The sequence below is a fragment of the Dendropsophus ebraccatus genome, chromosome 5 (assembly GCF_027789765.1).
Source record: "Dendropsophus ebraccatus isolate aDenEbr1 chromosome 5, aDenEbr1.pat, whole genome shotgun sequence".
Taxonomy (NCBI): domain Eukaryota; kingdom Metazoa; phylum Chordata; class Amphibia; order Anura; family Hylidae; genus Dendropsophus; species Dendropsophus ebraccatus.
Window position 1 is genome coordinate 136,608,663 of NC_091458.1, and position 14,298 is coordinate 136,622,960.

Below are 14,298 nucleotides of genomic sequence, written 5' to 3' on the forward strand. Positions count from 1 at the left end.
CGCAGATGTAATCCGATGCAACCAGGCGGCCATCTTACGTGTGGCGGAAGTGGTTTTAGTTTCAATCATAAATAACCTGTCATGTCACTAAAGCAGGGGTAGGGAACCTAGGCTCTCCAGCTTTTGCAAAACTACAACTCCATCATGCCTGGACAGCCAAAGCTTAAGCTTTAGCTGTCCAGGCATGATGGGAGTTGTAGTTTTGCAACAACTGGAGAGCCAAAGTTCCCTACCGCTGCACTAAAACAAAAATCAGACTGGTGTGTTTGGTTGGGCAGTGAAATCCATTCTAGCTCTACCACACAGGGTCTCTGTGCTTTCTAGTTCAGCTTCTGAGTAGCTGTGGGGCCCTCAGATTACTGAACGCTTTGACTCCATAGTGAACCTGGGAGGGTCGATAGTAAGATTTTCGTGCAAAATTTGTTATATCAGTCAGATTTAAAGTAAGCCTGTCACCCCAGCTTCCGGGATGAAGCCCGCCCACCCCCCCCCCCCCCCTGGTGGAGCCCCTTATACCTACCCCCCTCTCAAAGTCCCGGACCCCTTCCCGAGAGAAATCTCCGTCGGAAGCCGTGCGCGAAAGGGATTTCTCGGTGGCGGGGCGGGGTCCGTAACCGGGACTTTAAGAGGGGGGTAAGTATAAGGGGCTCCACCGGGGTGTTGGGCAGGCTTCACCCCAGCACCAGGGTGACAGGTTCCCTTTAAGCAAAACTCCACCTATGTGTATGCAGGTAACCATAGAAAAATAGCCGGTTGTACACATTGTTTGTTTGCTGGGATCAGGTGGAGTAAATGATTGTAGTAACAATCATAAGCGGAGAGCGGCGGCAGTGGAGGAGCTTGTGCTGTCCCATAGACAGGCTATGGCACACTGAGGCAGGCAATATTCTGCAACGGAGAGTCCTGGAGTAGAATTTTGCCTGATTTAGTCAGTGTGAACATACCCCAAGGCTGCCTGAAGAGCCATAGGCTTCATCCATGTTTTCCAGGACTCCATAGGGCTGTATCCAACCAGCAAATATTTTCAGTGAAAACTGAAAATAAGCAGTGTTACTGTGATGTCCCACCATGGGTGTTGCTATTGGTTACACCCTTCGCAAAAGTCTGACTTAAAAGAGTGGTAATGTAGCAGTATCAAAGTTTTAGGAACTAAAGGGTTATTGTTTTCTTATGTACCACATGGATCTGTACAACAATAAGAGTTCTTTCTTTTTCTAACCTATCACCTTTCTCTTTATATCTTACACACGCACTCCTCACCCACTCACAGCTTTGGATTCTGTAGAAGAAGGACGCAAGCTAGGACCCTCCCTACAGCAGTCAAGTTGGGCCCTGGCTCCTGCCAGGTCCCCAGTGCAAGAGGGGTTGTAGTCTAGACATTGAGCAGAGTACATGTATATGCGAGACCTAGACACAGTTTTCCCTCAACCAACCTTATTACACACTATACAGTGTTAAGTTGCTACAAGAGAGGAAAAGTCAGGGATAATCTCAACCCACACTGTGGACATCGTAACACAGTGTAGGACAGTATCCACAAGTAGTAAAGGAACTGATCCAGGTACAGGCCCGGACTGGTAATCGGGCAAACCGGGCAAATGGCCTCTGGGCCGCCCGGACTGCAAAATAAGCTTTTCTATAGTCTGCAGGGTATATTACCCTGCAGTATCTGTGTACACCTGTCATCTAATATCACTGCTCTATTCTATTCTCTAGTCTGCAGGGTGTAATATTCTGCAAAATATGTGTAGACCTGGTATTTGGTGGCTATATGGTCAGTGTTTGGCAGTATTATTGATTATATTGGTAGTGTACACTTATTTTTTGTCTGTGATAATTCTGGGCTTCACCTGTGTAAGAAAATGATGTGACAAAATAGAGCTAAAAATTCTTCTGCTCGACATAGTTGGTGCAATGGGTGTTTGTGTGTGTGTGCGTGCGTGCGTGGGGGGCAATATATATGTGGGCTGATGGGGTTTGTGTGCCAGGGCTGCTTTTCAGCCCCAGTCCGGCCCTGTCCAGATAGAGCAAAGTTGCTAGAAGCATAAGCACTGTATCTCGCAGCGCAGGTGTATTCAGAGAACTCTGACCACTCTGCTCATCTCAGGTAACAGGGTCTGGGGCTTGTGTCACCCTCTAGGACGGGTTACCAGACACTGGTGGGTAACTTATTAAGACGAAAGTATACTGTATTTTCCTGTATCAGGTATCTTCAAAGTTAACAAGAGTATATTTATTTTAACGGGACTCTGTGGTTCTTCACCAAGCACTGACACAGTAATCACACTTTCCTTGGGTTATCTCCCCTTTCTGTGGGTGGCAGTGCCAATAGTCCAGGTAGTTACTACTCCACTCCAGACCACCATGATAATTGCCCAAGGGACCTCCAAACAGCCCGGCAGGTTACTGTCCACAGGGGAAAGGGTATAGCCAGCCCACTCAAAATAAAAGCAGGTGTGTCAGTATACCTGTGTGCCCAACTGGCACTGGTGTCACAACAAATTACCACCGGGCAGGGCTATGCCTCGGCCAACCACTACACCAGTGGAGTCACGTTGTTCCATTTCACTTGCGACCGACCGTCTGTCTGTCACTGCTCACCGGCAGGGCAGTCACTACCACAACTCTTACGTCAGTGTGACTGTTTTAGGGCTCAGCCACAGTAGCGTTTTTCTTTGTTTCTAACGGATCCATCCATATTAATTAAACACATGAGCATAAACTGATGAGCAGACTAATTCAAACTGATTGCAAAATGTTCATTTTTTTTAATGGTCCGTTTGTATTTTGGCTTAAAAAAACGGACTTTTGTACATCAGTTTGCATCAGTCAGCATACATTTTTCTATCCGTTTAATTTTCTTCTTTGGTTTCTTGCTGCTTCTGCGCATGCTTAGTGCAAAAACGGATGAAAAAAACGGATGTGAACAGAAATACCTTCCGTTTTAGATCCGTCCTCATTGACTACAATGTAAAAAAAAAAAACGTCAGTGCACTTAACATTCATGATCCGTTTTTTTTAAGCGGAAATAAAAATACTACAAACACTATTTTTTCTTCTGTTCAAAAAAACGGCTCTTGAACGGATTGCATGCAATTGGAGCACACTAAAATATCATGGGAATCTATAGGGACAGTTTCCGTTTTGCTTACTCCAAAACGGAAAAGGTAGACAGAATGGTGGCGGATGGTCAAACGCTGATGTGAACTTAGCCTTAGAGGGACCACTAGTAGCCATGCAGGCTAAATTAGTGATCACAGAATCAGAAGGAAAAGTTGCAATCTTGACTTATAGAAATCTGATTTATTCAAGATAGCTCAAAGTTATATGCTACATGGGAGTTGGTGTGCAAAAACCGCCTAGAGATGAACGAATCTCAAGTACGCTCAGGTTCTTCTGAACCCAAACAATGGCTGAAGAGGTTGGATGCAGGGAGTCCTGGAAAACATGTATATGGCTATAGGCTGTATCCATGTTTTTCAGGCAACCTCAGGGCTACATCCAACTTCTTCAGCTAACAGTAATCAAATGCAGAGTGTTTGGGTTCAGAACAACGTGACCGTACTCAAGATTCACTCATCTCTACACAGCACATACACAGGCTAAAGAGTCCACCAAGGTCAGTTCAGTAGTAGACAAACAAATTCAATCGTTTCTGTGTCAGCTATTGTATTCACTAGAATGGCTTGTTTCAGTCAAGCATTAATTATCAACTGCCAAGGCCACCTGGTACAAAATGGATGAGAATAGAGAAACTATATACAAGATGGCAGGCATCCCTTACCGCAGAAACTCCCGACATCATCATGCATTATGATTCCAGGAGATCAAGAACTGTTCCCGGCATCAATGAATGATAATGTCGGGAGTTCCGAAGTCCATTCTATTGCACATCATCCGAACATACTGACCGTGCACGAAACGTGGGAATGACCCCTTAGAAAAACTTGTCCACTTTCTTCCAGACACAGCACCTCTTCCTGTCCTCAGCTTGGGTTTTGAAGCTTTAGGGTACAAACACACACACCGTATACGCTGCGTATTTACTGCTGCGATACGCAGCAGATTAGATCTATATAACTGAACACAGCATCAAATCTGCTGCAGATCTGCTGCGTATATGGTGTGTGTGTTTGTACCCTTAGGGTGCGTTCACACCTACAGGATCCGCAGCAGATCTGCAGCAGTTCCGCAGCAGATTTGATGCTGTGTTCAGTTAGTTGACTAGTTCACAGTTCTCCCCCTGCCTTGTGCATGTGCAGCCATTCTGGGAGCCCACACACACCTGAGGACATGGGTGGTGCTAAATTTGCAATAAAGTAGCAGTTTATTTCCTAATCCTGGGTAACTAGATACTAATTATTAATAGGGTTATTAATACAAGCTCTGAACAGATCAGGCATGCTTTTTGTCCTCACATGCATCAGGAGTAAAGCTCGGTTCAGAGACTCCAACAAAACTAATCCGTCTTTTCCATGCTTTCAATAGATTAATGTAATGCCCTATATTCAAATCTTCCAGAAAAGGGAGGAAAGTAAGTGCAGATGGTGTAGACAAACTGCATAATAGACAGTGTTGCCATATTGTACATATTAAATAGGTAAGTCTGGTTAGCTAGAACACAAATGATGTAATAATACTCCTTTAGGCCTCGTTCACACTAAGCAAAAACGTTGGAATCCCACCGTGCTGCTTTGAGTGAATGCTCCTCCGCTGCCGCCGCTCTCCGCTCCAAGAAGTAACATGTCATTTCTTTGAGCGGAGAGGCGAGGAAGCGGACACGCGCGCCCTCTCATTAGCTTAAAGCAGCACACTGAGCACGCCGGAATTCCAACGTTCTTGCTCAGTGTAAACAGTGCCTTTGGGTCCATTTACACAGAAAGATTTGAAGCCAAAGCCAGGAATGGATTTGAAAAGAGGGGAGATCTCAGGCTTTCCTTTATGACATAATCTCTGTCTATAGTCTGTTTCTGGCTTTGGCAGATAATCTGTCAGATAATCTTTCTTTGTAAATGGACCCTTAGGGTAAGGCAGTGGTTCCTAGCGGGGCCTGAAGTCTTTTTGCAAAAATCTGCAAAAAAAACATGCAGTACCAAGAATGAGCAATCATGTAATAAAATGGCAGTCTGCCAGTCTATTGTTGTGAATAGCCTGTAATACAGTGGCTGTGGCACACTATGGCCGCTGCATTACATGTTCCTGCGACCGACACTGCTATACCAGCTGCAGGAACGCAGGCCTTTGCATTACGTTTCCAGCACTCAGGCTGCTAGTCAAGCGCAAGTGGTTGGGAAGAGAGTGGAGGCAGCGTGAGTACATGCCAATGCGGCTCAACCGCAATGCCTAATTAGCGGGAGCTGGGGCTGAGCATTAAGGGTGCGTTCACATGTACAGGATCCGCAGCAGATCTGCAGCAGATTTGATGCTGTGTTCAGTTATTTAGATGAGATCCGGTACGTGTGAACATATCCTAAAGATGGATTTTTTAAACTTCCAGCCCACCAGAGACTGGCGGGCACAGTGTCAGAGAGCTGTGTGTGGCAGCTAAAAGGTACTGTGGCCACTTCACTCTCTATCAGGGAGATGTTTGGTTCCCTTTAACCCTCTTTTCCCCATAAAGAACACTGGAATGCTCAGTCGAAAGTTTCTGTGTTCTCTATGAGGAGGCATAAGGTGCAGCCAGCTCTCAATGCCGCTCATCTCTCCCAAAACCACGTTTACAAATTATCCCAGTTTTACATTATGGCACCAGGCCAGGAAGCTACATCTCCCAACATGCACTGCACCTCAGAGCCAACTGCCGGGTACCCGCCCAGGTCTTGTAGTATCTGCCCAGCACTGGCTCGATCTGCTTATGCCTTGCTCAGTAAACACAATATCTATCTTTCTCCCTATGTATTCATCTAGACAGATAAAGAAAGATGAAACAACAGTGACTCCTTTCCCCAATACTGCTCAGGAGAGGCTGTTGTTTCCCTGCCCTGTCAGGTGTGAGATGTCAGTGGCAGGTAGGGTTATAAATGAGGCATAACAGCTTGTCTGGCAACATAAGAGACTCCATTACATAAAACCAGGGTAAATCTGTCTTCACCACAGTTCCTCTTTAATCATCACGATGACTTAGAACAGTATTCCATTTGAAACACATCCACGCTGTCTATTTCTGTGTATGAAGTTTGAATAAAGAAACACGTTGTACACAAGCCAAGAGCTGGACATTCTTGTATTTACAAAATGTTATAAGAATTTACATTTAAAATAAGTTTGGAACATTCCTATGTTATCCTCGTTCACTGTATGTTTAGGCAAAACCAGGAGTTCAGCACAGACCCAGGAGTACAGAATGTGACCCAGCCTTAGACTGTTTAGTACTCAACTTAACTGTAAAGCCCCTATTCCACAGGCCGACTGAGAGGTGCAAACGAGCGCTATTAGCGCTCGTTTGCTCCTCGTTCCCCGATCACTGTTGCCGCCACTCGACGCGGCAGCAGCGAGCGCGTGAGTCCGGTGGGGGGGGGGCACAGGGAGCTGCCTGGGTGATCGCTAGATCATCTGGGCAGCCCATAGATTATAGCTGCGGTCTGCTGCTATTGCTGCTGTATTCCACGGAGCCACGGCAGCAGATGACTGCTATATCAGTCCCTTGTTTGAAAAACAAGCGACTCAACCATTAGCCGACATGAACGATGTCGGCTGATCGTTGCCCTCTAATCCACGTAACGGCCTATAATCGTTCTGTGAAATAGGGCCATAAATGTGGATCTATATTTCTACTAGACCCCCACATGTATTTGGTGTAGAGGTAAATATATACCTCTACAGGTAGTCTGTTCCTGGCTTTGGCTTCAAAAATCTGTCGGTAATAAAAGTCTCAAAACAGCAAACTGCAGACAAGCACACAAAATATTTTGGCCGCATGACTAGGATGAAAATTGCTGTAGAGCAACCAAAGTCTCGGTTACAAGGATGGTGTCAAAAAGTACAGGTCTATACTGATGGATTATATTAAAACATATTCCAAGTGTACAAGCATTTCTTAAAATGTATCGCTTGAGAGATATGGGAGATTTATCAAACTGGCGTAAAGTAGAATTGTATTAGTTGCCCCTAGCAAACAATCAGATTCCACCTTTCATTTTTCAAAGAGTCTGTGAGGAATGAAAGGTGGAATCTGGTTGGTTGCTAGGGGCAACTAAAACAATTCTACTTTACACCAGTTTGATAAATCTCCCACATAGACTTACTAATGCCCTGTATGCTGCTTAGTTGAATAACCTGTTGCCCTTAGTTATAGAGCTTCTATCTGTAGGTTTATAGTGTCCTATCTCAGGGTAGCATAAACTAGTGAGAGAGAAGCTGAACAGAATGATGTATCACTTACACAGTTCTGTGCAGCGGATTTGGAGATATCCTCCTAAATAACACGGACAATAAGTAGTCCTCTATATTATTATGTGTGAGCTCAGTAGTCCTGGATGTTCATGAGGAGAAAACTCCACCCATCAGCTGCTGATTGGCAGTTATCTATCCATGCTGTGTATAGGCAGTCAACTGGCAAGAATCCTATTCTCCTGCATATTAGACCAGTTAAACAAAAGAAATACACCGATCTGTTCAGCATTGCTGTCACTAGTTTATGCTGCCCTCATTTAAAACTGCATAAACCTAGTGACAGATTCCCTTTAAGGCCTGACAGGCATCCACTTTCTTAGGTCACTCATGCTCACTTTAGTTGCAGTCACATGATCTGTCCCATTAGTACTAGCAGTTGGTTTTCACTTCACAATGCAAGCAAGGGGGATTGTGGGAAAGTATCTACACTGTTACATGGCAACTGGAGGGTCATAGTTCAGAGAGGAAACCAGAAGATAATCAGATGCATAGAGCTTTTTACTAAAACTAGCACTTGTTTTCCTTTACATATATGTATGTGGTACACATCTGATTTGACCTTCTTTGCTTCGAGACACTACCCCTTTAAGCAATAGCTTAGGAAGGAATTTATGTCTAGTCACACTGTCAGAACCACAATTTAGTGTTTGTAAATTGTTCCGGCGACGTTAGGGTCTGCTGCACTCGCTCTAGGAGATAAAATGAGATTGAGGATTGATCTGTGTTATTTTATGATCAGCTGGATTTGCAGCAAATTCGTAGTTACAGATTGTCACTTCATGTCGATGCGCCTGGAAATAAAAACACAACAATATATTCAAGCAAATCGATTTATACATTAAAACTGCATTCACACATCTGTATATTTTGTGGACCTACGGCTGTCCAAGATTGTTTCCCCACTAGGCATGATGCATCAATATCATGCCAGCAAAGGGGAAACTGTTTGACTCTCTGCTACTCTGTCCTTGGGGCCGTATTACTTGTGATGATTATCGTTCGAAAAATCGTTAGATGGTTCGGATTTAAACTATAATCGTTTCATGTAATAGCAGACAACGATTAAATGACCAACGAGAAATCGTTGGTCGTTTGATAGAATTCGGACCCATTTTTATCGTTGGATCGTTCGCAAAACGTTCACAGATCGTATTATACGGGGCGATTATCGTTCGAAAAATCGTTAGGATTTAAATGATAACCGTTTAATGTAATAGCAGACAACGATTAAACGACCAACGAGAAATCGGTGGTTGTTTGATAGAATTCGGACCTATTTTTATTGTTTAATCGTTCAGTATAAGGGTGCTTGCACACTATGGAAATCCCGCGTATGACCCGCGGCGTATTCCGTTGCTTGTACCTGCACGCGGCGGCGCGCATCTCCGCCCGTGCCATAGACACTATTCTATGCACGGGCAGATTCCGCATTCCGCCAAAAGAATTGACATGTCACTTCTTTCAGAGGAATGCGGAATCCGGCGGAGATGCGCGCCGCTGCGTGCGGGTACGAGCGGCGGAATCTGTTGCGGGTTATACGTGGGAATTCTGTAGTGTGTCATAGCTGAAATGTACGCAATAATGACGAGAAAACAACCGCAAGAACGATTATAATTAACGATCACCGTTACGTGTAAATCGGCGAAAGATTTCGGGTCACTTGCCATAGAGGTTGTTTGAGATAGTTTATCGTTAGTCATCAAAAAAATCACTGTCTAATAGTACACAGTTTCATGCAAATGATGTTTTCATCCGTGGTGCTGTAGCTCCTCCCTGCCCACCAATGACTGACAGACTTCTCCCTATGCACAGTGACAGGGAGAATCCTGGCAACCATCATCTGGCAGAAGAGAGTAGTGGGACACCTGTATGGTCCACCAGTTTGCACCATTAAATGCACACGACTTGGGGCATACTGGTTTGTAATTGCAATTACTCAGGTTACATAATTCATAGATTGGCACTTTTTTGGTTATTCCACAGAAGAAATAGAAAATCATATCCTTGTATTCTGATTTACCTCTGTCCACTCTCCCCGTAATCCAATGTAGAAAATCTTGGTGTTTTCGGCTCCAAAATTTTTGGAAATGTGGATAGACAAATGATACACGTTTGAAAACCGAGAAATTCTGTAGAAAAAGGGATCTTAAATTTTAAATCCTTTTCTGGCATCTAAATAAAAAACAGATCTAACAAGCAACTTACCACCTCCCCTCTATTAATTTCAAACCATAAACATTTTATTGATGTTCTTAACCTTTTCCCCCGTAATCACGTACCGGCACGTCCAAATCTGCACAGCGTTCCGGCAGATGGACATGCCGGAACGTGAGAGGGATGACACGGGCACAGTGATAGCCGGGAACCCGACGCAAATGCCGAAATCTGGCCCAAGCCCGGATCTCGGCAGTTAACCGTATAGGTGCTGCGATCTGCGCAACCGCAGCACCTATAGTGCTGCAAGAAAAGAGAATCCTCCCTCCATTCCCCATCGGGGCTGTGTGGTGAGATCGCACAGCCCCGATAGTTGCTGTGACGTCAGGAGGTTTCCTTGAAGCCTCCTGGTGTCACAGCTACGGAAGCTGATCAGGCTCAGCCTAAGGCTGAGTCTGATCAGCTTTGCCTATTACAGGCATATTGCATTGCAGTGCTGATCAATACAAATATTTAGTATCGCTGTTTGAGTAATTACAATGGCAATTAAATTATTACATAATTAAACCTGCGCGGCAATCACAGAAAATTTTTAATGAGAAAAATGCTAATTTTACCACTAACCTAAAGTACCTAAGCTTACAATTGCTTGGTTTTGACCCTTATAACTTGGCTGAGTGGTGTGTCCATCAGCTGGGACGTCATCACAACTTGGGGGAAAATGCCTTCCAGCCGGGGTCCTGAGGCCGGTCCTGCCGGGCCTCTCACCCTGGGCACTGGGAAAGGCAAGTTCGTACTCCTGATCAAATTCCCCCCTGCCCCTGCCAGATTTTAAAAATGGCCTGACTTCTCCTTTAATAATATTATATCTTACACTTTTAAGTCCCTATAGGGACCCCTTACAACTAGAGATGAGCAATTCTTGAGAATGTGTGGGTTAATCCAAACCCGAACTGTCTGCATTTGACTACTCCTGTCAAACAGCCATTTCCATGCCGCAAGGGTTAAATGACTGTCATCAGCAGGATCACTGGTGTCAGTCATTAGCAATGGGTGTCAGCTGCATATGGCAGAAGATACCTGCTGTGTATGAGGCAGGCGCAGCTTCTGAGCCAACTCCATTCACCTCTTCATGCCAGCCAACATATGTAGCCATATGGCTGACGTGCAGAGGTTTATATAACTATTGTGTAACCAAACCTTCATATGGATTGGGACTTGTACGGATACATACTTTGTAGGATATTCTAGTTCTCCGGTAGTATCAACATGTAGACTAAAAACTTGATCAGCTTCCCTTCCAACATCATCAAAGCTCATGTGCGAAATGTTCTTAAATCTAGGAGAGACGTATAGAAAGAAATTAGTCCAAGGTTAAGTAAATTATATAATCCCGCCTCTCTGGGCCTCCTCAGAATGAGGTAGCAGGCTCCTGGCCTGTGAATCACGCCCAGGGAGGTGGGATTACATTGCAGAGGAGAGTGACTACAGCCCAGGAGCTGTGACTAGTTCAGGGAGAGATGCCGCCCACATGACTAGTTAGGGCCGACTTGCATACAGAGCAAGGAGGAATAAAACTATGTTTTCGGGGAGACGGAGGCAACTACCTCAGAACACCAAATCTTAGTGATTGGTTCCCTTTAAAAGATGAAACAATTGATATCAAACTTGGTTTAGTTTCATCCCATGATAATTGGCCAAAACATATCAGCTTGCAGGATTAACCTCGAAGATGCTGCAGTATCTAAGAGGTCAAACAGCTGGAACGAGAGTGATCTCCGATCCTGTCAGCATCCACTGAATATGTAATATCAGCTGCTCTGCCGCATCTACAATAATGTGCTCTGAGGAAGTATAGAGGGGACCCAGTATCTTACACCCCTCTATACTTACCCCCCTCCATACTTACCCTGCGCACATCGATTATAGATGTGTAGTGGATGTGGCAAAGCAGCTGATATCAAGTATTGTAAAAGTAAGAGAAAATAATACTTACAATCTAATTTCTGCAGGGTGGGCGTCACTGTTCTCTCCAATGAGAATAATCCCTTTTAATTTCACATTGCCAGTGAACCTGGAACACAAGGCAGTGATCAGAGCGCATGCACAAAAGGTAGCGGAACCAGGCTCTCCATACAATAGGACATACTTACGGGATGTTAAACAGCAACTCTTCGTCGTCATCGCTTTCTACAAACTGCAAAAAGAAAAGTCTTATCAAGCACGTGCAAACTGCAAGAGTTTATACATGTAAATGGGCAGACTATCTCCTGATCCTGTCATGTGGCTCAAGTGGCAGGGAATGCTCGGAGACTTCCTGTTCTGCAGTGCCCTGCTTATGCCCACACACAGGAGTACAGCCATAGGTGACAGCAGTATATAGATACAGGGCTGTGGACTCGGAGTTGGAGCTAGTTTTGGCTGGAGTCGGAGTGGGAGCTGGTTTTGGCTGGAGTCGGAGTGGGAGCTGGTTTTGGCTGGAGTCGGAGTGGGAGTCAAAAAAATGTACCGACTCCGACTCCAGCTTTAAAAAAATCTTTAAAAAATGTAGAATTGAATTTTGATATGAATTTTACAAATTTTGTTCATGAATATATATTATGAGCGGGCGGCAGGGGGAGCACATGGTGGGGGGAAATGGGGTTACACACTGGGAGGGGGGCTGCTTTCAAAGAGGGAGACTGTGATCAGCAGCAGCTGTCACTGTCTCAGTGTCCTCCTTTACTTCAGTGTGCTGGGTTACAAGCGCTAACAAGGCCCATTGAAGAGACTGAGACACCTGATGCCGTCTCGGAGGGTGAGGGGAGTGGAGACGGGTTGGACTGAGAGTTGATGATTCTATGCATTCCATGGGGGTGAATGCATCTAGATAACAGCAAAACTGTGCAGAATCCATAATAATAATAAAACACCAAAATTGAGGTATGGCTTTTTTTATTAAAAATGCTGTGGCCAGATGTTAGATATGAAGCGCCATTTTTTTGTTTGGCTATTTATCAGGGCATTTTCTGCTGTTTTGCAAAATCGCAGCAAGCTACAGTTTTTTTTTGTTTTTAAGTCAAAATATTGGTATTTCTTCCGCCATAGACTTTTATAGGGGGGTAAACATCATGACATCATGCTGCTGTGGGAGGCGAGTAGACTTTTTCTAGTAATATGTCATCACTTAAATTTTAAAGCAAACGTAACTTTAGTAACTTCACTCTAAGTTTTTGCTCTTTTGCACAGGAGGCGGCCGGCCCGCCCTCAGTGGGAGAAAACCCCTCTAAGATGCGGCTCTATTGATTCTAATGGAGCCACACCATAGAGGGGCGGGCCGTTCTCCTGCCTCTAGTGCTTTATCCTGGGCCGTGCTCGGCAATAGACTGGTGCCATACGCAGGAACCAGGTCGCTGTTCAAAAAAAAAAAAAAAACATGGTGCTAGAGCTGTTCTATCCATGTGCAAAACTTTACGCGAATGCACCTGAAAATACATAGCTGCTTTCTTTCATACACACCTGTCTTCACGCTGTGAGTGGTTTCACCACTCCGCTCCATTTTCTATAGTGGAACTGAGCTGCGATAGAGACACAACCTGAGGAAAGCTGTGGCGCTATTTTTGGAAGAAAGCAACTAAGCTTTGCTACTCCTGACCAACCCCGTGGGTTGTTGGGGTCTGCAAAGGGAAACTAGCAGCAGGCTTGTACATATGAAGCGGCTGATTTAGAACTGTTGCTGCAGAGCTGCTCATCCCGGGGCCGCTCTTATTTTACTCGGTGGCGGCAACTTAGAATTTTTTCTTTGGAAATAATTATGCTAATTAGTCAGTTCGGTGCACTGGGGGTATTCCTCAGCCGCTCAGTGCACCGTCCAGCCCACCAAGTCATATGTCCACACCTACTTATGCATATTCATCTATAGATAAGTAGGCACGTCTCTCTCTCCCCGCACAACAGACTGGCGTCTTATATGAATATCCATAAATAGGTGAAGTACAAGTGGGAGGGGCCAGGTGCACCCAACAGGCTAATTAGCATAATTCCTTTGGAACATGTAACTTAAAAGGTTCCTCAGGGGAAAATGGGAAGACAGACCAGAATAAGCAGCTCTGCTGCTAGAAGTACATGTCAGTGGGTTTATGTGTACCAACCTGCTGTAGTTTCCCTTTAAGTAACACATGGGCATCTCTAGGCAGGTGTCACCCACACTGATAGCAAGTGCCAATAATGGTGCATAGTGATACAGTGAGGGAGAGATGTAGGTGGGGTGATGGTTTACAGCAGGGATGGGGAACCTCTGGCCCTCCAGCTGTGCAAAACTACAATTACCATCATGCCTGGACAGCCAAAGCTTCGCTTTGGCTGTCCAGGCATGATGGGAAATGTAGTTTTGCAACAGCCGGAGAGCCGAAGGTTCCCCCCATTCCTTGCTGTAAGGTTTTTCCCGCACCGTGCCAGGACTATTCTAGAACACGTCTATGCTATACAGCCGCACGCCCCGCTGTGCCGCCTCAGCTGTCACTCACCCGGCTCCGGTCCCCTCGTTCCTCCCAGGCCTTGAACACTCCCTTCCCGCTCCCCTCCACGCTTTCGTTTAGACACTGCAGTTTGTGTAAGTCAATCTTCTGGTAGAGTCCGTACTCCAGGCCGCGCTCCGGGGTTTCTGTCCGCTCAGCCCCACAAGCGCAGCCTCCGCTATGACTGTGTCCATGCGACATAACTGCTTCTTCTCAAACTCCGAAGTCGCCATCTTGGTCCTCCCAGGAAATATAG

General features: G+C 45.2%; 1 protein-coding gene across 1 annotated transcript; it reads right to left on the minus strand.

The window, feature by feature from the left end:
* Positions 1-8,052: 8,052 nt before the first annotated feature.
* Positions 8,053-14,298, minus strand: PITHD1 (PITH domain containing 1). The gene is made up of 6 exons (XM_069971399.1): positions 14,052-14,298; positions 11,700-11,743; positions 11,543-11,620; positions 10,781-10,885; positions 9,413-9,521; positions 8,053-8,183 (listed from the first exon to the last, which is right to left on the minus strand). The coding sequence occupies exons 1-6, from the start codon at positions 14,241-14,243 to the stop codon at positions 8,082-8,084; spliced, it is 630 nt and encodes a 209-aa protein (XP_069827500.1). The 5' UTR covers positions 14,244-14,298; the 3' UTR covers positions 8,053-8,081.